At 52.9% G+C, this 26,526-nt stretch overlaps 1 protein-coding gene across 2 annotated transcripts in view; it reads right to left on the bottom strand.

The window, feature by feature from the left end:
• CRISPLD2 (cysteine rich secretory protein LCCL domain containing 2) overlaps nucleotides 1–26,526 on the bottom strand; it is a 77,847-nt gene that overhangs the window by 8,850 nt on the left and 42,471 nt on the right. For both annotated transcript variants that reach the window (XM_073554869.1, XM_073554870.1), the window contains exons 3-13: nucleotides 25,782–25,900; nucleotides 25,569–25,701; nucleotides 25,189–25,304; nucleotides 24,872–24,972; nucleotides 11,012–11,179; nucleotides 9,820–9,880; nucleotides 6,979–7,045; nucleotides 5,743–5,873; nucleotides 5,624–5,667; nucleotides 1,741–1,813; nucleotides 1,558–1,633 (exon numbers count right to left, since the gene is read on the bottom strand). In XM_073554869.1, the coding sequence (XP_073410970.1) occupies nucleotides 1,558–1,633; nucleotides 1,741–1,813; nucleotides 5,624–5,667; nucleotides 5,743–5,873; nucleotides 6,979–7,045; nucleotides 9,820–9,880; nucleotides 11,012–11,179; nucleotides 24,872–24,972; nucleotides 25,189–25,304; nucleotides 25,569–25,701; nucleotides 25,782–25,900 (1,089 nt within the window). The remainder of the gene's footprint in view (nucleotides 1–1,557; nucleotides 1,634–1,740; nucleotides 1,814–5,623; nucleotides 5,668–5,742; nucleotides 5,874–6,978; nucleotides 7,046–9,819; nucleotides 9,881–11,011; nucleotides 11,180–24,871; nucleotides 24,973–25,188; nucleotides 25,305–25,568; nucleotides 25,702–25,781; nucleotides 25,901–26,526) is intronic.

The following is a 26,526-nucleotide window of genomic DNA, read 5'->3' as shown; positions in this document are numbered from 1 at the left end:
CACACACCCAGGACGGGGTCGGTGTCGGCCGCTCTGGTCCTGATATACCGCAGTGTCCACACACCCAGGACGGGGTCGTGCCGGCCGCTCTGGTCCCGATATACCGCAGTGTCCACACACCCAGGACGGGGTCGGTGTCGGCAGCTCTGGTCCTGATATACCGCAGTGTCCACACACCCAGGACGGGGTCGGTGTCGGCCGCTCTGGTCCTGATATACCGCAGTGTACACACACCCAGGACGGGGTCGGTGTCGGCCGCTCTGGTCCTGATATACCGCAGTGTCCACACACCCAGGACGGGGTCGGTGTCGGCCGCTCTGGTCCTGATATACCGCAGTGTCCATACACCCAGGACGGGGTCGGTGTCGGCCGCTCTGGTCCCGATATACCGCAGTGTCCACACACCCAGGACGGGGTCGGTGTCGGCAGCTCTGGTCCTGATATACCGCAGTGTCCACACACCCAGGACGGGGTCGGTGTCGGCCGCTCTGGTCCTGATATACCGCAGTGTACACACACCCAGGACGGGGTCGGTGTCGGCCGCTCTGGTCCTGATATACCGCAGTGTCCACACACCCAGGACGGGGTCGGTGTCGGCCGCTCTGGTCCTGATATACCGCAGTGTCCATACACCCAGGACGGGGTCGGTGTCGGCCGCTCTGGTCCTGATATACCGCAGTGTCCGCACACCCAGAGCAGGGGGGGGGGGGAGCGAGCGCGCAGACTGTACGTGCAGCAGCTAGATTCCCATGTATAATAAACACGTGCTAGTCACCTTTCTGATGTCTTTATAAACTCGTCTATGATTCCATGGGGTTGGAATTGCTGCCGATTCCTCCTGTTCACGGTTTGCGGCACAATCCTGGGCACTTGTGACGACACTCAGGGTGTTTCAGTAGGAAGCCGCCTGTGTAGCTCGTCTCCAGGTGCTGTGTGCGCTCCCGGACCACGGGGTGAGAGACCTTGATATATTCCATATATGCTCAATTAATAAAGCTTGGTTTTGGAATTTATCATCGCATCCTGCCCACTGGGTTCCGGGAGCGCACTCCACCTGGAAAAGAGCGACATACAAGAGCCTAAAAGACGTGCCGGTCACACGGATCTGATTTCTATACACAGCTGAGGATTTGTTACATAGACAGTCCTCAGAGCTGATTGTACGGAGTCACAGGACCACAGCATGTGCCGGAGCTGCAGGACTCCTGATGGCCCCCTTGATGTGCATAGGTGCGGCCCCCCATCGTGGGTCCTGCAGACTACCATGCACATCTGTCCTCCAGTCACATCCAGAGCTGCACTCACAATGCCGCAGCTTTCTAGTGTATCCCAGAAGGTACAGAATGTTCTTCCATTGTCTGCACCCCGGTGTGGGGGCTACGATGCGACCACAAGCCTCTGCCTCGGGCACAGACCGCTTATTGATGCCAGGCCTCTCAGGCGCTGAATAATCTGTTTATCTACGCTACACGTGCGACACGCCAAGAATGTCCGGCCGGGTCACAGCAGATGGCATCGCCCGTCCACATGACTCCCACAGTCATCGACACTACTTACATCTGCGTAAATGTTGGAGCCGATGACGGGCGCCCAGTGCGAGGGCTCGTCCTTACAGCGGCTGGGGCAGGAGAACCTGGGCAGGGAACAAAACGGTTAATACCGAGGCTGCTGCAGACCCTGGACCCAAAGTGAGACACAGACCACCACATTCCCCTCCCCCTGGGTCACTCCGGTATCTACCTGGGGCAGTGCTTCACCGGCTTCTCATACGGGCAGATCTCCGCCACCGAGGAGTAACAGTCAATGGTCTGCACTGCGGGAAGGAAGCAGACGCCATATCTAATACCGCCACATGGCCGGGGGTAGTGCTGCGTGCACCCAACATGGGACGGACCCGAATATACCCCCCACACACGTCATACATCCCCGTCACACACCTAGATACACCCCCGTCATACAACTAGATACACCCCCACACACGTCATACATCCCCGTCACACACCTAGATACACCACCGTCATACAACTAGATACACCCCCACACACACCTAGATACACCCCCACACACGTCATACACCTAGATACACCCCCATATACGTCATACACCCCCACACACACGTCACACACCTAGATACACCCCCACACACGTCACACACCTAGATACACCCCCACACACGTCATACACCCCCACATATGTCACACACCTAGATACACCCCCACACACGTCATACACCCCCACATATGTCACACATCTAGATACACCCCCACACACGTCATACACCTAGATACACCCCCACACACGTCATACACCTAGATACACCCCCACATACGTCATACACCTAGATATATTCCCACGTCATACAACTAGATACACCCCCACACACGTCACACATCTAGATACACCCCCACATACGTCACACACCTAGATACACCCCCACATACGTCACACATCTAGATACACCCCCACATACGTCACACACCTAGATATATTCCCACGTCATACAACTAGATACACCCCCACACACGTCATACACCTAGATACAACCCCACACACGTCATACACCTAGATACACCCCCACATACGTCATACACCTAGATATATTCCCACGTCATACAACTAGATACACCCCCACACACGTCACACATCTAGATACACCCCCACATACGTCACACACCTAGATACACCCCCACATACGTCACACATCTAGATACACCCCCACATACGTCATACACCTAGATATATTCCCACGTCATACAACTAGATACACCCCCACACACGTCATACACCTAGATACAACCCCACACACGTCATACACCTAGATACACCCCCACATACGTCATACACCTAGATATATTCCCACGTCATACAACTAGATACACCCCCACACACGTCACACATCTAGATACACCCCCACACACGTCATACACCTAGATACACCCCCACATACGTCACACATCTAGATACACCCCCACATACGTCACACACCTAGATACACCCCCACATACGTCATACACCTAGATATATTCCCACGTCATACAACTAGATACACCCCCACACACGTCACACATCTAGATACACCCCCACACACGTCATACACCTAGATACAACCCCACACACGTCATACACCTAGATACACCCCCACATACGTCATACACCTAGATATATTCCCACGTCATACAACTAGATACACCCCCACACACGTCACACATCTAGATACACCCCCACACACGTCACACACCTAGATACACCCCCACACACGTCATACACCCCCACATATGTCACACATCTAGATACACCCCCACACACGTCATACACCTAGATACAACCCCACACACGTCATACACCTAGATACACCCCCACATACGTCATACACCTAGATATATTCCCACGTCATACAACTAGATACACCCCCACACACGTCACACATCTAGATACACCCCCACATACGTCATACACCTAGATACACCCCCACATACGTCATACACCTAGATATATTCCCACGTCATACAACTAGATACACCCCCACACACGTCACACACCTAGATACACCCCCACACACGTCACACACCTAGATACACCCCCACACACGTCATACACCCCCACATATGTCACACATCTAGATACACCCCCACACACGTCATACACCTAGATACAACCCCACACACGTCATACACCTAGATACACCCCCACACACGTCACACACCTAGATATATTCCCACGTCATACAACTAGATACACCCCCACACACGTCACACATCTAGATACACCCCCACATAAGTCATACACCTAGATACACTCCCCACATACGTCACACACCTAGATACACCCCCACATACGTCATACACCTAGATACACCCCCACATACGTCATACACCTAGATACACCCCCACACACGTCACATCTAGATACACTCCCCACACACGTCATACACCTAGATACACCCCCACATACGTCATACACCTAGATACACCCCCACACATGTCACACATCTAGATACACCCCCACACACGTCATACACCTAGATACACCCCCACACACGTCACACACCTAGATACACCCCCACACACGTCATACACCCCCACATATGTCACACATCTAGATACACCCCCACACACGTCATACACCTAGATACAACCCCACACACGTCATACACCTAGATACACCCCCACACACGTCACACACCTAGATATATTCCCACGTCATACAACTAGATACACCCCCACACACGTCACACATCTAGATACACCCCCACATAAGTCATACACCTAGATACACTCCCCACATACGTCACACACCTAGATACACCCCCACATACGTCATACACCTAGATACACCCCCACATACGTCATACACCTAGATACACCCCCACATACGTCACATCTAGATACACTCCCCACACACGTCATACACCTAGATACACCCCCACACACGTCACATCTAGATACACTCCCCACACACGTCATACACCTAGATACACCCCCACATACGTCATACACCTAGATACACCCCCACACATGTCACACATCTAGATACACCCCCACATACGTCATACACCTAGATACACCCCCACACATGTCACACATCTAGATACACCCCCACATACGTCATACACCTAGATACACCCCCACACACCTAGATAAACTCCCACACACGTCATACACCTAGATACACCCCCACATACGTCATACACCTAGATACACCCCCACACATCTAGATACACCCCCACATACGTCATACACCTAGATACACCCCCAGACACGTCATACACCTAGATACACCCCCAGACACGTCATACACCTAGATACACCCCCACATACATCACACATCTAGATACACCCCCACACACGTCACACATCTAGATACACCCCAACATATGTCATACACCTAGATACACCCCCACACACGTCACACATCTAGATACACCCCCACATACGTCATACACCTAGATACACCCCCACACACGTCATACACCTAGATACACCCCCACATACATCACACATCTAGATACACCCCCACACACGTCACACATCTAGATACACCCCCACATACGTCACACACCTAGATACACCCCCAGACACGTCATACACCTAGATACACCCCCACATACATCACACATCTAGATACACCCCCACACACGTCACACATCTAGATACACCCCCACACACGTCATACATCCCCGTCACACACCTAGATACACCCCCAGACACGTCATACACCTAGATACACCCCCACATACATCACACATCTAGATACACCCCCACACACGTCACACATCTAGATACACCCCCACATACGTCATACACCTAGATACACCCCCACACACGTCACACATCTAGATACACCCCCACATACGTCATACACCTAGATACACCCCCACACATGTCATACACCTAGATACACCCCCACATACGTCACACACCTAGATACACCCCCACACACGTCATACACCTAGATACACTCCCATACATGTCATATACCCCCCATATATTATATATACACCATAACATTACACACCTGCGTACAAGTTACATACCTCCTTTTACTCTATATACCCCCACACATTAAACACCCTCATATACAGCACCCCTGTACACACTATATACCCCGCCCCCGTGGATCTCACCTGTCACCTTTGAAACCATGAATGAATTTCCAGGTTTGAATTTACTGAGGGACATAAAAGAATCGTCAGTTTCTGGGATTCTGTTAATTTACAGTTGGACACAAATTGTGGCGTTTTACCTCAGTGACTCCACGCCGTTCCTGGTGGACTTCACAAAGAACTGCAGTCGCCCTTTCCGGGTTATATCCACCAGGCCGCCATTGTTATCGATGACCCCATAGTGTATGGCCGCTCTGCATAAGCTGGACATCTAGAGGAGAGCAAACGGTACCGATGAGATGAGTGAAACGGGACAATGGTAGACAGGAAGGAGCATAAGTAGGAAAGGGAGGAGCTTATGTAGGAAAGGGAGGAGCTTATGCAGGAAAGGGAGGAGCTTATGTAGGAAAAGGAGGAGCTTATTAGGTAAGGGTTGAGCATAGACAGGAAGGGAAGAAGCATATGTAGAAAAGGGAGGAGCTTATGTAGGAAAGGGAGGAGCACAGACAGGAAGGGAAGGAGCTTATGTAGGAAAGGGAGGAGCTTATACACAAGAAAGGGAGGGGCATATACAGGAAGATGGTGGAGCAGAGATGGTAAAGAGATTAGACAGGAAGAGTAGAGTGCAGATACACAAAGGGGAGAAGCTGGGAAAGGAAGGGGAGGAGCAGAGACAGGGAGAGGGGGAACAGAAAAAGGGAGGAGCCTAGACAAGAAGGGGAGTGGGAGCGGCAGAGACAAGAAGGTGAGTTGTAAAGAGACGGAAAGGGGACAAAAGGGAAGAGACATAGTAATGAAAAGAAGAATGGAAAGCAAAAAATGGTAAAGTCATAGAAAAAGGGAAAGGAGCAGAGAGACAGGAAGAGGAAGATAATAGAAGGAATAGGAAAACTGGAAGAGGAGGTAAAAATTAAGGTGAGGAGCATAGAAAGGAATAACTGGAGGCTAAATGGTTAAGATGACTATTTAAACTTCAATAAAAAGTTTATGGTTAAAAAAAAAAGAGGAACAAAGGAAAAGGAGGCGCACTGAAAGAAGGTGAGGGGCAAAGAAAGAGTGGCGGCAGATGAAGGGAGGGGCATAAAATGGGAGGTGCAACAAAAGGGGAGAGGCAAAGAAAGGGGAGTGGTATGGAAGGGGAGGGGCATAGCCAGAAGTATGGGGGCAGGCAGAAGCATGTTGACAGCCCTGGGAGTGTGTTCCCTCATCACCGCCAGTTCAGCCCTCCTCGTAGTATTAGTTCTAGTTCCCGATTCCTCTCCACTGAGGGCCGTGTATACCTGCACTCTTTGTGGCCAGGGAGGTGAATCTGAGCCCTGCGGGGTCCCTTTTAGTCTCGGGGACCCACAGCTGCTGCTGGACCAGGAGACACTTACGCTTTCATAGAAAAGGGTCCCAAAGATCTTCACTTTCTTACTTGCGCAGCCAGCCGGACAGAAATACCTGGAACCAATAAAACTGTAAGAGAAATCCACCAGAGCATCACCGATCACCGATGTGGGAGAACATCAGCATGCAGGTCATGTGCAACTAAAATAACGTGACATCTGCTGGCGTCCTCCAGTATCCTGCACTCGCTGTGTCTGTCTTGTGTGCCTCCTGCACAGAAAATGGGAGGAGCTTCTGGACTGAGCGCTAACTGCCACCAGGTCACATGACACACAGCTCTGATGTGGCAACTGGGAGGGGTTAATCCAATCTGCTCTTAAATACTGATGAATCAGGGTGCAGTCACAGCAGAAGGTGCGGAGTCTGAGACACAACAGCTTGGACTTCCCCTTTAAGTGACCTGTAAGTGGAGGATCTGGAGCCTCTGCATGTAGAAATATTACAGTAAGGAGTGAACAGAACGAGGACATTCTGTTTATTTTGCCACCTGAGCTCCAAACCCCATAAAACAGTCCATGTGTTATAACGCCAGCGCCCAACAGCCCTCCCCCCGACGGCCAGTCCTCCTCTTCTCGCTGTGGATTGTTATGTCGCTGTGGTTACCCCAAATTTACACCCCAGCAAACCCATTTATTTCCATAAGGAATGTGAAGGGTGAAAATTAACAGTGAGCGAGGAGGCGCTGGAACACGTGCTCGCCCCGTCCACTGCCAAAAATGCTGTGCTCAGTGTAAATCCGAACAAAGCAAAACATTCATAAAGGAGAGAAAGGTCCCAACACAGGGCAGGACGTGTCCTCCACAGCCCAGAAGATCACATTCTCCCTCACCACTGAGAGCACCCACTGCCGAGGGGAGAGGAACCTGCTGCAGGTGTGGGGTATTTCCCTGCTCCCTCTGCACCTGCTGAGGCTCCTCCTCCCTTCTCACAGACACAGTGAGACCTGCAGCTGCATCCCCCTCCTCCAGCCAGTGCATGAAGCTGCAGATGCTGAAGTGTCCGGCTACAGCCACATGTCCAGTAATCATCCAGCAGCAATCAGTTACTTTCGCAGGACAAGCAGGTTGTGCAAACACGTTTCTGGCCTGCTAAAAAAAAAAAAAAAAAAAAATGATTGCAAATGGATTTTTTTTTTTAATATTGAAGTCTATAGATCGGTTCTTCACTTCATCAGTAAATGATTATTAGACATGTGACCTGAGCCTCGCACCGCAGCTCTCCTGCTTAGCAATGTCCGGAAATACACACGTGGTCAAAACTGTTGGCGCCCCTCGTTTAATGACAGAAAACCCACATTGGTGACAGAAATAACGTGAATCTGACAAAAGTAATAATAAATCAAAAATCTATGAAAATGAACGGATGAAAGTCGGACATTGCTATCCAGCCATATAAAGAATAACACTCATGAGATCGGCCTGGACAGAAATGATGGTTCCCGTGACTTAATATTTTGTTGCACAACCTTTTGAGGCAATCACTGCAATCAGACGATTCCTGTACCTGTCAGTGAGACTTCTGCTCCTCTCGACAGGTATTTTGGCCACTTCTCAAGAGGAAACTGCTCCAGTTGTCTCGTGTGTGAATGTTGCCTTTTCCAGACGGCATGTTATAAGCTCTTTCCAAAGATGCTCAATAGGATTCAGGTCAGGGCTCATAGAAGGCCACGTCAGAATAGCCCAATGTTTTCCTCTTAGCCATTCTTGGGTGTTTTTAGCTGTGTGGTTTGGGTCATTATCCTGTTGCAAGACCAAGCTTTCTGACACTGGGCAGCACATTTCACTCTAGAATTCCTCGACAGTCTTGAGATTTCATTGTACCCTGCACAGAGTCTAGACACCCTGTGCCAGATGTAGCAAAGCAGCCCCAGAATATAACAGAGCCTCCTCCATGTTTCACAGTAGGGGCAGTGTTCTTTTCTTGATATGCTTCACTTTTCCATCTATGAACATAGAGAGCTGATGTGCCTTGCCAAAAAGTTCCATTTTTGTCTCATCTGTCCATAGGACATTCTCCCAGAAGCTTTGTGGCTTGTCACCATGTAGTTTGGCAAATTCCAGTCTGGCTTTTTTATGATTTTTTTTTCAGCAATGGTGTCCTCCTTGGTCGTCTCCCATGAAGTCCACTTTGGCTCATACAATGACGGATGGTGCGATCTGAAACTAATGTTCCTTCAGCTTGAAGTTCACCTTTAATCTGTTTAGAAGTCTTTCTGGGCTCTTTTGTTACCATTCGTATGATCCGTCTCTTTGATTTGTCATCAGTTTTCCTCCTGCGGCCACGTCCAGGGAGGTTGGCTACGGTCCCATGGAGCTTACATTTCTGAATGATATGTGCAGCTGTAGTCACAGGAACATCGAGCTGCTTGGAGATGGTCTTATAACTTTTACCTGTAACATGTTTGTCTGTAATTTTCTTTCTAATCTCCTGAGACAACTCTTTCCTTCGCTCCCTCTGGTCCATGCTGAGTGTGACAACCACACAGCACAGTGAGGATCTGTAGCCCCCTCTATACTGGCCGCTCACTGACTCCAGGACTGTAGACCCCTATGATGATGATTAGTGGACACACCGCCATCTAACATGTCCCATTGTCACATTATTGTCGGGGTGCCACCATTTCAGTCCAGGCCGATTTCATGAGTGTTATTCTTTATATGGCTGGAAAGCAATGTCTGATTTTCATCCGTTCATTTTCATAGATTTTTGATTTCTTATTACTTTTGTCAGAATCACGTTATTTCTGACACCATTGTGGGGTTTTCTGTCATTAAACGAGGGGTGCCAACAATTTTGGCCACGCGTTTATCACACCAAAGAGCGTGTACCTGTTACAGGTGGATCCCTTACACTTGTCTCTCATCCGCGTCTCACATTTGATGACTTGAGCTAAAAAAGAAAAGAGTAGATATCAATTGACTGATGTCACCGCTGATCTCTAAATGTCACCGCTTACATATATTAACACCGCTGATCATTATTAATATCACCGCTGATCTCCAGTGATTCAGCAGTCTCAGTGATGTCACCGCTGATCTCCAGTGACTCAGTAGTCTCAGTGATGTCACCGCTGATCTCCAGGGACTCTGCAGTCTCAGTGATGTCACCGCTGATCTCCAGTGACTCAGTAGTCTCAGTGATGTCACCACCGATCTCCAGTGACTCTGTAGTCTCAGTGAGGACACCACCGATCTCCAGTGACTCTGTAGTCTCAGTGAGGACACCACCGATCTCCAGTGACTCTGTAGTCTCAGTGAGGACACCACCGATCTCCAGTGACTCTGTAGTCTCAGTGAGGACACCACCGATCTCCAGTGACTCTGTAGTCTCAGTGAGGACACCACCGATCGCCAGGGACTCTGCAGTCTCAGTGATGTCACCGCTGATCTCCAGTGACTCAGTAGTCTCAGTGATGTCACCACCGATCTCCAGTGACTCTGTAGTCTCAGTGATGTCACCGCTGATCTCCAGTGACTCAGTAGTCTGTGATGTCACCGCTGATCTCCAGTGACTCAGTAGTCTCAGTGATGTCACCGCTGATCTCCAGTGACTCTGTAGTCTCAGTGAGGACACCACCGATCTCCAGTGACTCTGTAGTCTCAGTGAGGACACCACCGATCTCCAGTGACTCTGTAGTCTCAGTGAGGACACCACCGATCTCCAGTGACTCTGTAGTCTCAGTGAGGACACCACCGATCTCCAGTGACTCTGTAGTCTCAGTGAGGACACCACCGATCTCCAGTGACTCTGTAGTCTCAGTGAGGACACCACCGATCGCCAGTGACTCTGCAGTCTCAGTGATGTCACCGCTGATCTCCAGTGACTCAGTAGTCTCAGTGATGTCACCGCTGATCTCCAGTGACTCAGTAGTCTCAGTGATGTCACCGCCGATCTCCAGTGACTCTGTAGTCTCAGTGAGGACACCACCGATCTCCAGTGACTCTGCAGTCTCAGTGTCAGTCGGGGGTCTCTATTCTCACTTTCCTGCAGTGCGCCATGTGTCTTGTATGTGGCACTTACTCATCAGGTTCTCGTTGGTTGTCTGCGGTGTTTTTGGCTGCGGCGTTTTTGGCACCACTTTGGGCTTGTTGATCTTCTCATGAACCCAGATCAGAGTCTCTTCAGGGACACGAGGAGATTCAATCTCATTGGTTTCATCGGTCTCCACCGTGCCAGCGTGCTTGTCACCTGCAGAAGAACAGGACAGTGTGTGATAAAACATCACCGAGTGGTGTCCCCGGAGCCCGGACCCCTGCCCAGAACCCTCCCCAGCATAGGAAGCTCCGCTTATGGCAATTACTTCTCAGACATAAATGCCTCTTTCCGAACACGAGGACATCGCTCTGCACAAGTGGAAGTAATCACAGGAGGATGAGCGGAGGAACGCGTCCAGCATCCAACACAAAGCCACTGACCACAGAGGACTCATAGGGCCGGCCGTACAGGACTGGAAGTAATACAGCCAGCAGGCATGGGAGGGAGGGTGGGCGTTATACTGCACCGGTTATTATAGGAAGGATGGAACGAGTGATCATTCCTGTAATCTGCGAGGTCAGGAAGGGATACAAAAAGGAGCAGAGTCTCACTCCTCAAAGCTAAGACCCAGAGAGTGATCTGAATCTCACTGTGACTTAATGGCAGCTGGCGGGTTATGGTATCGCAACGGGCTGATGATGGGGATCACAGACCAAAAGACGTAGTTACTTACCCATAAAGGGATTTCTCAGAGCCCATGATGGCACCACGGAGAGAGAGGAGATCCGCCGATCATGGACTGGAAACCTTCAGATAAAAAGGTGGTACCTCTCTCCCGCATCAGTTGTTTACAAAGCACGAGAGGAACTTCAAATTAATAACATAAAGAACAAGTAGTTAACAATACTATGAAGCTTAAACAGAGACACCGCGTGGCTACCTCTAAGTATTAACGTCAACCAAACTAAGGGTGCACACCCACATGTGAAGGGAGGGAATGTACGGGTGCCATCATGGGCTCCGAGAAATCCTGTTATCGGTAAATAACTATGTCTTTCTCCTTCCCCCATGACGGCACCACAGAGAAAATTGCAGAGATTTGTATATTGCGGGGGGACCACTGCATCCAAAACCCTTCCCCCAAAGGTAAGGTCTGAGGAAGAGGCTAGATCCAGCCGATAGTGATTAAAGAATGTAGAAGGGGAAGACCACGTCGCGGCTTTACATATCTGTTCTATTGTGGAGCCGACTCTTTCCGCCCAGAAGGTCGCCACTGCTCTTGTTGAGTGAACCTTTACTTTCTCCGGGACGGCTGTCCCATGCGAGGAGTATGACAAGGTGATGGCGTCTCTTATCCATCTTGCCCTTAGAAGCTTTCTGCTCCTTCTGAGGACCCTGAAAGCACACAGTGACCTATCCTTCCTACACTCCTGTGTGGCCGCTAACTAATGGATTAAGCACCTTCTGAGATCTAGTGTGTGTAAGACTTCCTCTTCCCAATTTTGGGATTAGGGCAAAAAGAAAATTGCGACACCACTTTTTGAAGGTAGGCCGGGGTTGGTTTTAAGAACAACCCTATCTTCTAAAATCTGTGTGAAAGGCGTGCAGGCCGATAGAGCCTGAATGTCACTGACCCAACGAGCTGATGTAAGAGCTATGAGGAGAGATGTTTTAAGGGACAAGACTTTAAGTGATGCTTCTGACAGGGGTTCAAAAGGGGCCTTAGTTAGGGCTGTAAGGACCAAGTTAAGATCCCACGGAGGAGGAGTACACCGGGAGGGGATGGGTCTAGACCTGTCCGACGCTTTGATGAACCTAGATGTCCATCGATTCCCAGCCAGGTCGGAATTGTACAGGGCCCCCAAAGCTGCAACTTGAACTTTCAAAGTACTTGTGGTCAGCCCCTCTTCCAATCCCTTCTGCAGGAACTCTAAGATAGCAGTTAGTGGAACCCCCCTGTCTAACTTGGAGCCTAAAGCTGTGAGGAATTTCTTCCAAGTCTTCCCGTACAGTTTGGTGGTAACAGGCTCTCTACTTTGTAGCAAAGTGGAGACTAGATTTGGTGAGAACCCTCTATTGCTCAGGAGCGCCATTTCAAGTTCCAGGCTGTCATTGTGCAAGTTTTTTTACCTGCTGATGAGCCACCGGCCCCTGGGAAAGAAGGTCCGAGAGCTCCGGAAGTACCCAAGGGTCGAAGATGGACATCATCCTCAGCCAAGAAAACCATGTCCTCCTTGGCCAGAAGGGGGTTATCAAAATCACCCTTGCCTTGTCCTCCCATATTTTCCTCAGAAATAACAGAATCAGGGCAATTGGAGGGAAGGTGTATGCTAGATGTCGGCTCCATGGAATCATGAAGGCGTCTAATGTGACTGGGTTCCCCAAGGGTTCTATTGAGCATAAGGCGTCTACTTTCCTGTTTTGACTGTTGGCAAACAGATCTATGGCTGGGTACCCACACTTTTCTGCGATCTGATCGATCGACGCCTGATTCAGCTCCCACTCGCCCTGCCTCAGCTGGTCCGACTCAGAAAATCTGTCCTGCGATTCTCTACCCCTGTTATACAGAGTGCCGTCAGAGATCCCAAGTTGTCCTCGGCTAACTGAAAAATGGACCTTGTTACTTCCATAAGCGGACGGGACCGGGTCCTGCCCTGGTGATTCCAATATGCTACATCTACTCGGTTGTCTGAAAATACTCTCACGTGGTGTGACTGAAGGGTGCTCAAGAATTCTAAGAGGGCTAACTTCACTGCTAACAGTTCCTTCAGGTTTGAGGATACTGCTCTTAATTCCTCTGTCCAGACCCCCTGAGCTACCTGATCGTTCAGGTGAGCCCCCCACCCCCTGGGGCTTGCGTCCGTAGTCAAGACCTGGGAAATTAGTAATATCCAAGGATTGCCCCAGGTTAGATTGTCTAACTTCATCCACCATTCTAGCGAGAAAGCCGTTTCTGATGACATCATGGTAAACTGCACTTCTAAATTTCTTTGTAGAGAGTTTTCTGCTGACAGTATTTCCCACTGTAACTCTCTGGTGTGTACCTGAGCCCATTCAACGGTCAGGATACAAGATGTCATGGACCCTAGAAGTGACATTGCTTTCTGCAAGGTTGTTTAGTGGAGTCCCCTTGCTCGCAATACCAGCTCTACCATCTTTTGAACCTTCTCTACTGGGAGGCGACATTCCTGTTTGAGTCTAGTATGATGCCTAGGTATTCTTGTACCTGGCTTGGCACAATTCTGGATTTCCGTAGGTTCAAAAGCCAGCCTAAGTTGGTTAAGGAACTCATGACTCTCTAACTGGTCTTTGCAAAGCTTTGGGGGGGGGGGGGGGAGTTGCTTAATATCAAGAAGTCGTCTAGGTAAGGAACGATCAGGATATCAGGCTCCCTTAAGTGTGCCATCACCTCCGCCACTACCTTGGTGAATACCCATGGAAGGGCTTTGAACTGGTAATGTCATATCACCCCCTGCATGGTGATTGCCACCTTGAGGAATTTGTGATAGTCCTTGTGGATGGGGACATGATAGTATGTGTCCTTTAGATCCAGAACTGTCATGAAACAGAAAAGAAATAGCATTTTCACTGATGACTTTATTGTCTCCATCTTGAAGGATTGCACTTTCAGACACTTGTTCAGTTTCCTTAAGTTCATAATTGTTCTGAATGTCCCATCCGGTTTTCTCCTCAGGAAAAGGGGGGAGTAAAATCCATTGCCTCTTTGTTGGCAAGGGACCACCTGAAGAACTGCCTTCTCCACTAGACACAGAATCTCCTGTTCTAAGGCTAGTTGCTCCTCTTTTGAGGATCTCCGAGGAGTCACTATGAAGGACGGGTGGTAAGGAGAATGGAAACGAAGTCATAGACCTGATTTTATCAGGTCCAATATCCAAAAAATGTTGGTTATTTTTTTCACAGGCAGAGAGAGAGCGATAACCTTCCCCCTACCTGGGGAAAACCCTCATTGGGATGGCTTTTTATTGTCAATAGGGCCCCTGTTGAACATGAACCCCTTGCCTCTACCCCTCCTATTTTCCCACTTATCCTGGAGATGTTTGGGGGGTTTCCTCTGGATAAATCTTTTTCCGAAAGGACAGTTTATAGGATTGATTGGAGAGGATAGGGAAGAGTTTCTTTTTGTCCCGTTTATCCAGAATATTGTCCAACGTGAAGCCAAACAGGAACTTGCCCTCGCAAGGGATGGAACACAATTTTTACTTTGTCTGGAGACCATCCGGCCAACAATTAAGCCAGAGAGCTGGACGGGCTACGTTGGAGAAGGATGCCGGTCTAGCGGCTAGCCTGACCGAGTCCGCTGATGTGTCCGCCAGGAAGGCAGCACCCCATACTCATTACAGGTATGGAATTTAGTATCGTGTCTCTAGAGGTTTAGTCTCTTAGCTGTGAATCCAGCTGATCCAACCAGACCATTAGAGACCTGGCCGTACAGGTGGCAGCTACTGCTGGTTTTAGCCCACCCCCAGCGGCCTCCCATGAACCCTTCAGGAACGAATCTACTTTTTTTTCCATGGAATCTTTTAACATCCCCATATTCTCTCAAAGGGAAGGGCAAATTTTTGGGAGGCTTTGGCAAATGCCACATCTAGCTTTGGTGCCTTTTCCCAGAATGAGCACACAGGGTCCTTAAATGGATATTTTCTTTTTGGGGTAAGAAGGCCCTTCCTTTCTGGCTTTTTCCATTCCCTCTTAATTATGGATTGGATTTTTTAATTCAATGGAAAGGACCTCCTCTTTTTTTGCTCTAGACATAATTTCCTGAACTGTTTTCTTGGGTCGAGGGTCTACCAGACCCATGGTGGTTCTGACCGCTTTAACTAGTCTGTTTCCTCTACCAGAAAACAGCTGCTTCCACTTCTACCCCCAGAGGAAGATGATGATGATGATGATGATGATCTGGATGTATCCGAATCCCCTCCCTCACTCTCCATACTACCAGACCCAGGATCAGGGGACCTGTGTCTGGTTTTACATTGTTTCTTTCCCGATTCCTGAAGGTATTTTCTACGTAAGTCTTAATCAAAGACCTAAGATCTGAGGCGAACCCCGGAGTCTCCTCGCAGATTGTTTGCTCTATGCAGGAGTTAGAGTTTTTTCCCACGTAGTGGGTAACTCTTCCGTACAGAGTGTACAGATCCTATGTTTAGATTTGCTTGTACTTTTCTTTCACTAAAAAAAGAAGAAACACAGGGCCCTATTTATAAAGTGAACTTTCACAAAGCTCACATACCATCCTGACAGAAGGAAGGATACAGGATTTGGAGGAGAAACCATTCCCAAAGATGGATTCTCTTTTGCGCCGGACGCCACACTGGAGCCCTTGCTGCACTGGGAACCCGAGTGGCCACTTCCGCTGTCACCCCGTTCATGGCGATGAGAAGGGTCTCCTTCCGTCCGTTTCTTTTGCTGCTGTCGTTATCGCTGCTGCTGCTGCTCGTGATGATGACGAGGTGACTGGGCCTGCACCTCCGGATGCTCCTGGTCACTCATGGCCCGTGAAGAAGATTGCCCGAGCTCCTTTAGAAGCAGTGTTTTAGTGCTTCTCTCTAGCCTAAATACCTGCGGAACCTCCCCCGGCCACCTGACCCAAATCATCCAATTCCCAAAGGAGGGAACGCCGTGCGCCCGGTGTGACTGGATTACTTAGTTGTGCCTTGTAGCCTCTTACGTCACTGCGCCCGCGCATGCGTCCCACTGGATTACCCAGTAATGCCCCACGGCACTTGCTCGGGTCATGAGTGCATACCGCCCCTCGCATATCCACAGACTCTCTGAAGCCCTGGCATCAGTACGGCCATGGGATAGGCCAGGAACACGCTCCGGGAGAGGCGGCCTACGGTCCATCTTGTTTTGCAGCCTCTCTCTGCACACCCTGAATGTCCGCTGACCCCAGGCTACCGCCCCCGCAGAGGTAGGGAACCCCCGCTGCCTGCATCGGTCTGATCCGGTCGGGCCTGGCATCCCACGACGATCCTCACATGTCCTCCAACGTCGACTATAGGTTCCCTATCAGGGACAGGAAACCAACTGATGCGAGAGAGAGGTACCACCTTTATATCTGTAGGTTTCCTGTCCCTGAGGGGCGAATCCCCTCACTCTCCATCGTGCCGTCATGGTGGAAGGAGAAATGTGTAACAGACACGTAATCCGCGAGCTACAGGCAGATACTATATAAATAGAGAAGTAGATCACAGGGAGCACCAGCAGGAGCAGAAGAGGACGGAGCTGCCCCCCGATCACTGGGAGGACGGAGCTGCCCCCAGATCACTGGGAGGACGGAGCTATCCCCGATCACTGGGAGGACGGAGCTATCCCCGATCACTGGGAGGACGGAGCTATCCCCGATCATAGACAAGAGGCTGGAGCTATCCTCCTCAGTCACAGAGAGGATGGAACTACTCCCGATCACCAAGATGAGGACAGAGCTATCCTCCCCAGTCACAGAGAGGACGGAGCTGCTCCCAATCACCGAAAGGAGGACGGAGAGATCATCAATCACTGAGAAGGACGGAGCTATCATCCCAAGTCACAGAGAAGACGAAGCTGTCCCCCCCACAGTCACAGAGAGAAAGTAGCTATCCTCCCCAGTCACAGAGGACGAAGCTATCCCCCCAGTCACAGAGGGGTCCGCGCTATACTCCCCAGTCACAGAGAGGACGGTGCTATCCTCCCCCTGTCACAGAGAGGACGGAGCTATCCTCCACCCAGTCACAGAGGGGTCCGCGCTATACTCCCCAGTCACAGAGAGGACGGTGCTATCCTCCACCCAGTCACAGAGGACGAAGCTATCCCACCCACAGTCACAGAGAGAATGGAGCTATCCTCCCCAGTCACAGAGAGGACGAAGCTATCCCCCCCAGTCACAGAGAGGACTAAGATACCCCCCAGTCACAGAAAGGATGGAGCCATCCCCCCAGTCACAGAGGGGTCCGCGCTATACTCCCCAATCACAGAGAGGACAGAGCTGTCCTCCCCAGTCAGAAAGGACAAAGATGCCCCGATCACTGAAAGGAGGATGGAGTGATCTGCGATCTTTGAGAGAAGGACGGACCTACCCCCAATCACCGAAAGGAGGACAGAGCTATCCTTCCCAGTCACAGAGAGAACGAAGCAATCCTCCCCCGGTCACAGATAGGACAAAGTAATCCTCCCCCGATCACAGAGAGGACGGAGCAATCCTCCCCCGGTCACAGAGAGAAAGGAGCTATCCCCCTCCCGGGTCACAGAGAGGACGGAGCTATCCTCCCCAGTCACAGAGAAGACAAACCTATCCTCCCCAGTCACAGAGAGGATGGAGCTATCCTCCCCAGTCACAGAGAGGATGGAGCTATCCTCCCCAGTCACAGAGAAGACAAAGCTATCCTCCCCCGGTCACAGAGAGGACGGAGATATCCTCCCCCGGTCACAGAGAGGACAGAGCTATCCTTCCCAGTCACAGAGAAGACAAAGCTATCCTCCCCCGGTCACAGAGAGGACGGAGATATCCTCCCCCGGTCACAGAGAGGACGAAGCTATCCTCCCCCGGTCACAGAAAGGACAGAGCTATCCCCCTCCCGGGTCACAGAGAGGACGGAGCTATCCCCCCCAGTCACAGAGAGGACGGAGCTATCCTCCCCAGACACAGAGAAGACAAAGCTATCCTTCCCAGTCACAGAGAGGACGGAGCTATCCTCCCCAGTCACAGAGAGAACGGAGCTATCCTCCACAATCACAGAGAGGACGGAGCTATCCTCCCCCAGTCACAGAGAGGACGGTGCTATCCTCCCCAGTCACAGAGAGGACGGAGCTATCCTCCCCAGTCACAGAGAAGACGGAGCTATCCTCCCCAGTCACAGAGAAGACGGAGCTATCCTCCCCCGGTCACAGAGAGGACGGAGATATCCTCCCCCGGTCACAGAGAGGACAGAGCTATCCTTCCCAGTCACAGAGAAGACAAAGCTATCCTCCCCCGGTCACAGAGAGGACGGAGATATCCTCCCCCGGTCACAGAGAGGACGAAGCTATCCTCCCCCGGTCACAGAAAGGACAGAGCTATCCCCCTCCCGGGTCACAGAGAGGACGGAGCTATCCCCCCCAGTCACAGAGAGGACGGAGCTATCCTCCCCAGACACAGAGAAGACAAAGCTATCCTTCCCAGTCACAGAGAGGACGGAGCTATCCTCCCCAGTCACAGAGAGAACGGAGCTATCCTCCACAATCACAGAGAGGACGGAGCTATCCTCCCCCAGTCACAGAGAGGACGGTGCTATCCTCCCCAGTCACAGAGAGGACGGAGCTATCCTCCCCAGTCACAGAGAAGACGGAGCTATCCTCCCCAGTCACAGAGAAGACGGAGCTATCCTCCCCCGGTCACAGAGAGGACGGTGCTATCCTCCCCAGTCACAGAGAGGACGGAGCTATCCTCCCCCGGTCACAGAGAAGATGGAGCTATCCTCCCCCTGTCACAGAGAGGACGGAGCTATCCTCCCCAGTCACAGAGAGGACGGTGCTATCCTCCCCAGTCACAGAGAGGACGGAACTATCCTCCCCTGGTCACAGAGAGGACGGTGCTATCCACCCCTGGTCACAGAGAGGACGGAGCTATCCTCCCCCGGTCACAGAGAAGACGGAGCTATCCTCCCCCGGTCACAGAGAGGACGGTGCTATCCTCCCCAGTCACAGAGAGGACGGAGCTATCCTCCCCCGGTCACAGAGAAGACGGAGCTATCTTCCCCCGTCACAGAGAGAACGGAGCTATCCTCCCCAGCCACAGAGAGAACGGAGCTATCCTCCCCAGTCACAGAGAGAACGGAGCTATCCTCCACAATCACAGAGAGGACGGAGCTATCCTCCCCCAGTCACAGAGAGGATGGAGCTATCCTCCCCAGTCACAGAGAGGATGGAGCTATCCTCCCCAGTCACAGAGAGGACGGTGCTATCCTCCCCAGTCACAGAGAGGATGGAGCTATCCTCCCCAGTCACAGAGAGGATGGAGCTATCCTCCCCCTGTCACAGAGAGGACGGAGCTATCCTCCCCGTCACAGAGAAGACGGAGCTATCCTCCCCCGGTCACAGAGAGGATGGAGCTATCCTCCCCTGGTCACAGAGAGGACGGTGCTATCCTCCCCGGTCACAGAGAGGACGGTGCTATCCTCCCCAGTCACAGAGAGGACGGAGCTATCCTCCCCTGGTCACAGAGAGGACGGAGCTATCCTCCCCCGGTCACAGAGAAGACGGAGCTATCCTCCCCAGTCACAGAGAGGACGGTGCTATCCTCCCCAGTCACAGAGAGGACGGAGCTATCCTCCCCCAGTCACAGAGAGGATGGAGCTATCCTCCCCAGTCACAGAGAGGACGGTGCTATCCTCCCCAGTCACAGAGAGGATGGAGCTATCCTCCCCAGTCACAGAGAGGACAGTGCTATCCTCCCCAGTCACAGAGAGGACGGAGCTATCCTCCCCCAGTCACAGAGAGGATGGAGCTATCCTCCCCAGTCACAGAGAGGATGGAGCTATCCTCCCCCAGTCACAGAGAGGATGGAGCTATCCTCCCCAGTCACAGAGAGGATGGAGCTATCCTCCCCCAGTCACAGAGAGGATGGAGCTATCCTCCCCAGTCACAGAGAGGATGGAGCTATCCTCCCCAGTCACAGAGAGGACGGTGCTATCCTCCCCAGTCACAGAGAGGACGGAACTATCCTCCCCTGGTCACAGAGAGGACGGACCTATCCTCCTCCGGTCACAGAGAAGACGGAGCTATCCTCCCCAGCCACAGAGAGAACGGAGCTATCCTCCCCAGTCACAGAGAGAACGGAGCTATCCTCCCCAGTCACAGAGAAGACGGAGCTATCCTCCCCAGCCACAGAGAGGATGGTGCTATCCTCCCCCTGTCACAGAGAGGACGGAGCTATCCTCCCCTGGTCACAGAGAGGACGGAACTATCCTCCCCAGTCACAGAGAGGACGGAACTATCCTCCCCAGTCACAGAGAGGACGGAACTATCCTCCCCTGGTCACAGAGAGGACGGAGCTATCCTCCCCCGTCACAGAGAGGACGGAGCTATCCTCCCCCGTCACAGAGAGGATGGAGCTATCCTCCCCCTGTCACAGAGAGGACGGAGCTATCCTCCCCCGGTCACAGAGAGGACGGAGCTATCCTCCCCCGGTCACAGAGAGGACGGAGCTATCCTCCCCCGGTCACAGAGAGGACGGAGCTATCCTCCCCCAGTCACAGAGAGGACGGTGCTATCCTCCCCCTGTCACAGAGAGGACGGAGCTATCCTCCCCTGGTCACAGAGAGGACGGTGCTATCCTCCCCCGTCACAGAGAGGATGGAGCTATCCTCCCCCGTCACAGAGAGGACGGAGCTATCCTCCCCTGTCACAGAGAGGATGGAGCTATCCTCCCCCGTCACAGAGAGGACGGAGCTATCCTCCCCCGGTCACAGAGAGGGCGGAGCTTTCCTTCCCGGGCACAGAGAGGACGGAGCTATCCTCCCCCGGTCACAGAGAGGACGGAGCTATCCTCCCCCCGTCACAGAGAGGACGGAGCTATCCTCCCCCGGTCACAGAGAGGACGGAGCTTTCCTTCCCGGGCACAGAGAGGACGGAGCTATCCTCCCCCGGTCACAGAGAGGACGGAGCTATCCTCCCCCGGTCACAGAGAGGACGGAGCTTTCCTTCCCGGGCACAGAGAGGACGGAGCTATCCTCCCCCGGTCACAGAGAGGACGGAGCTATCCTCCCCCCGTCACAGAGAGGACGGAGCTATCCTCCCCCAGTCACAGAGAGGACGGAGCTATCCTCCCCCTGTCACAGAGAGGACGGAGCTTTCCTTCCCGGGCACAGAGAGGATGGAGCTATCCTCCCCTGGTCACAGAGAGGACGGTACTATCCTCCCCAGTCACAGAGAGGACGGAACTATCCTCCCCAGTCACAGAGAGGACGGAACTATCCTCCCCTGGTCACAGAGAGGACGGAGCTATCCTCCCCCAGTCACAGAGAGGACGGAGCTATCCTCCCCCCTGTCACAGAGAGGACGGAGCTTTCCTTCCCGGGCACAGAGAGGATGGAGCTATCCTCCCCTGGTCACAGAGAGGACGGTACTATCCTCCCCAGTCACAGAGAGGACGGAACTATCCTCCCCAGTCACAGAGAGGACGGAACTATCCTCCCCTGGTCACAGAGAGGACGGAGCTATCCTCCCCCTGTCACAGAGAGGATGGAGCTATCCTCCCCTGGTCACAGAGAGGAAGGTACTATCCTCCCCAGTCACAGAGAGGACGGAACTATCCTCCCCTGGTCACAGAGAGGACGGAGCTATCCTCCCCCTGTCACAGAGAGGATGGAGCTATCCTCCCCTGGTCACAGAGAGGACGGTACTATCCTCCCCAGTCACAGAGAGGACGGAACTATCCTCCCCAGTCACAGAGAGGACGGAACTATCCTCCCCTGGTCACAGAGAGGACGGAACTATCCTCCCCTGGTCACAGAGAGGACGGAGCTATCCTCCCCCGTCACAGAGAGGACGGAGCTATCCTCCCCAGTCACAGAGAGGACGGAACTATCCTCCCCAGTCACAGAGAGGATGGAGCTATCCTCCCCCGGTCACAGAGAGGACGGAGCTATCCTCCCCCGTCACAGAGAGGACGGAGCTATCCTCCCCAGTCACAGAGAGGACGGAACTATCCTCCCCAGTCACAGAGAGGATGGAGCTATCCTCCCCAGTCACAGAGAGGACGGAACTATCCTCCCCAGTCACAGAGAGGATGGAGCTATCCTCCCCAGTCACAGAGAGGATGGAGCTATCCTCCCCAGTCACAGAGAGGATGGAGCTATCCTCCCCCGTCACAGAGAGGACGGAACTATCCTCCCCTGGTCACAGAGAGGACGGAGCTATCCTCCCCCGTCACAGAGAGGACGGAGCTATCCTCCCCAGTCACAGAGAGGACGGAACTATCCTCCCCAGTCACAGAGAGGATGGAGCTATCCTCCCCAGTCACAGAGAGGATGGAGCTATCCTCCCCCGTCACAGAGAGGACGGAGCTATCCTCCCCCGGTCACAGAGAGGACGGAGCTATCCTCCCCCGGTCACAGAGAGGACGGAGCTATCCTCCCCCTGTCACAGAGAGGACGGAGCTATCCTCCCCTGGTCACAGAGAGGACGGAGCTATCCTCCCCCGTCACAGAGAGGACGGAGCTATCCTCCCCAGTCACAGAGAGGACGGAACTATCCTCCCCAGTCACAGAGAGGATGGAGCTATCCTCCCCAGTCACAGAGAGGACGGAACTATCCTCCCCAGTCACAGAGAGGATGGAGCTATCCTCCCCAGTCACAGAGAGGATGGAGCTATCCTCCCCCGTCACAGAGAGGACGGAACTATCCTCCCCTGGTCACAGAGAGGACGGAGCTATCCTCCCCCGTCACAGAGAGGACGGAGCTATCCTCCCCAGTCACAGAGAGGACGGAACTATCCTCCCCAGTCACAGAGAGGACGGAACTATCCTCCCCAGTCACAGAGAGGATGGAGCTATCCTCCCCAGTCACAGAGAGGATGGAGCTATCCTCCCCCGTCACAGAGAGGACGGAGCTATCCTCCCCCGGTCACAGAGAGGACGGAGCTATCCTCCCCTGGTCACAGAGAGGACGGAGCTATCCTCCCCCTGTCACAGAGAGGACGGAACTATCCTCCCCTGGTCACAGAGAGGACGGAGCTATCCTCCCCTGTCACAGAGAGGACGGAGCTATCCTCCCCAGTCACAGAGAGGACGGAACTATCCTCCCCAGTCACAGAGAGGACGGAGCTATCCTCCCCAGTCACAGAGAGGATGGAGCTATCCTCCCCCGGTCACAGAGAGGACGGAGCTATCCTCCCCAGTCACAGAGAGGATGGAGCTATCCTCCCCCGGTCACAGAGAGGACGGAACTATCCTCCCCAGTCACAGAGAGGATGGAGCTATCCTCCCCAGTCACAGAGAGGATGGAGCTATCCTCCCCCGTCACAGAGAGGACGGAGCTATCCTCCCCCGGTCACAGAGAGGACGGAGCTATCCTCCCCCGGTCACAGAGAGGACGGAGCTATCCTCCCCCTGTCACAGAGAGGACGGAACTATCCTCCCCTGGTCACAGAGAGGACGGAGCTATCCTCCCCTGTCACAGAGAGGACGGAGCTATCCTCCCCAGTCACAGAGAGGACGGAACTATCCTCCCCAGTCACAGAGAGGACGGAGCTATCCTCCCCCTGTCACAGAGAGGACGGAACTATCCTCCCCTGTCACAGAGAGGACGGAGCTATCCTCCCCAGTCACAGAGAGGACGGAGCTATCCTCCCCAGTCACAGAGAGGACGGAGCTATCCTCCCCAGTCACAGAGAGGACGGAGCTATCCTCCCCCGTCACAGAGAGGACGGAGCTATCCTCCCCCTGTCACAGAGAGGACGCAGCTATCCTCCCCCGGTCACAGAGAGGACAGAGCTATCCTCCCCAGTCACAGAGAGGACGGAGCTATCCTCCCCAGTCACAGAGAGGACGCAGCTATCCTCCCCTGGTCACAGAGAGGACGGAGCTATCCTCCCCAGTCACAGAGAGGACGGAGCTATCCTCCCCAGTCACAGAGAGGACGGAGCTATCCTCCCCCGGTCACAGAGAGGACGGAGCTATCCTCCCCAGTCACAGAGAGGACGGAGCTATCCTCCCCCGGTCACAGAGAGGACGGAGCTATCCTCCCCAGTCACAGAGAGGACGGAGCTATCCTCCCCCTGTCACAGAGAGGACGGAGCTTTCCTTCCCGGGCACAGAGAGGATGGAACTCAAGGTCACAGAGTAGGACAGGGCTATCCCCCCACGATTGACCTTTAGGGGAGGGTGATAATTACATTTTAACCTTTAATGTCTCCGTACAGACTTTTACCTTTGTAGCACAGGTTATTTTTGCAGCTGCCTCCATAGCTGGGGGGACACTCGGAGCACGGTCGGCCATTCTTATATGGAGCTTCACCAATCCAGTTTCCCCTGAGAAGGAACATGAAGCATTATCAGTATGAGCCATGAAGCAGAGTCCTCTGTGCTGGGGCTGATGAATGGTGGCAGTGTGCGGCGGATGCAGACAGACGTGCAGAGAATGGCCTCATGGCGCCACTTATCACACTCGCAGCCACTGCTCGGCCCATCACAGGGGTGTGATGAAAGGTGCGCTTGTGCCAGGGCCGGACAGAACGGGACTCTCACTTTGGAGAATAGTTGCAGACGAGGTAGACGGCGTTCTCCCAGATCTCCCCCCACACGTTCATCCTCCTGCAGACGTTCACCGCGCAGCCCACTTTAGTGGTTGTGGCCCAGACAATCTGGAGATGGAAAAGATGAGATGAATAGCAGCAGGTTGGAGACAGGTCAGCCGTGGTCAGAAGCTTGGGAGGTCGGAGATTGGGGGAGACCTTGGCTAGACCACAGGGGAACATCGCAGGTACAATCCCAGACAAGGTCTCCAGCTGTGTCAATGGTGGATCTGTGAACGTGGTGGTGGTGTGGAGGGGTCAGGGTCCACATATACCAGTGCCCAAGGGCCCCACAAACCTCATGTTTGGCCCCCCATAGTGACTGGCACATACCTGGGTGTAATGGGTGCACATGGGTCCTGAGCACCGTTCCGGGCAGAAGGGGTTACACTCATGGGGGTACGGATACGTGTAGTCCTTCACCTCGTCGTACCAGGACTGGATGTGGAAGGCCGGAGAGCGATACCTTGGAGAGGACAGAATATATAGGGCTTATTACAGAGCGGTGACACCGCCGTCTGTGCCGCCACTGGCTGCGCTCCTCACCTGCCCCAGTGCACCGCCAGGTTCTGCCCGATGGACATGAGCAGGCTCGGGGGTCCATGCTCCCACAAGCACTGCTGGGCCCAGGCCTCCGACGAGCGCTCCAGATCATCGTCCCACGTCTGCAAAAGAAACAAAACACTTTGGTTTAGCTCTCCTAGCCGCTAATCCGCTCCCTGTCAGTGAATGGAAACACTTTACATCCAGGGGCTAAAAGCCTGCCAATGCCAAGTACTGAAGACCCCAATGTCACCACGTATCGGTCAGTACCATAGCCTGATACACTGTCACAGACTCTCAGCAGAGGAGTGTCCACAGCTCAGGCCATCACTGGATTTCAATAAATGATTTGTCATTAACAGCAAGCAGAGAGTTTAAAGACGGGAAGAAAATAAGACGACAACATATGATGGAAAAAATTCACAAGTTTCTGCCTCCCCCGCTGCAGTCACGAGTTACAGTAAAAGCAGATGTTCATCTCGGGTGAGGGAACACAACCCAGAAGATGTGCTGCAGCGTCCGGGCTGTACACATGACCCACGGGCCGGACGCCTGACCCGCGGGACGGACACAAGACCCGCGGGACGGACACAAGACCCGCGGGACGGACACAAGACGCGCGGGACGGACACAAGACCCGCGGGACGGACACAAGACCCGCCGGACGGACACAAGACCCGCCGGACGGACACAAGACCCGCGGGACGGACAGAAGACCCGCGGGACGGACAGAAGACCCGCGGGACGG

This window comes from Dendrobates tinctorius, unplaced genomic scaffold, assembly GCF_039654945.1.
Source record: "Dendrobates tinctorius isolate UK_male_01 unplaced genomic scaffold, ASM3965494v1 ptg000214l, whole genome shotgun sequence".
NCBI classification, from domain to species: domain Eukaryota; kingdom Metazoa; phylum Chordata; class Amphibia; order Anura; family Dendrobatidae; genus Dendrobates; species Dendrobates tinctorius.
Note: the sequence above shows the minus strand (reverse complement) of the source record. Positions and strands in the feature narration are given on the sequence as shown.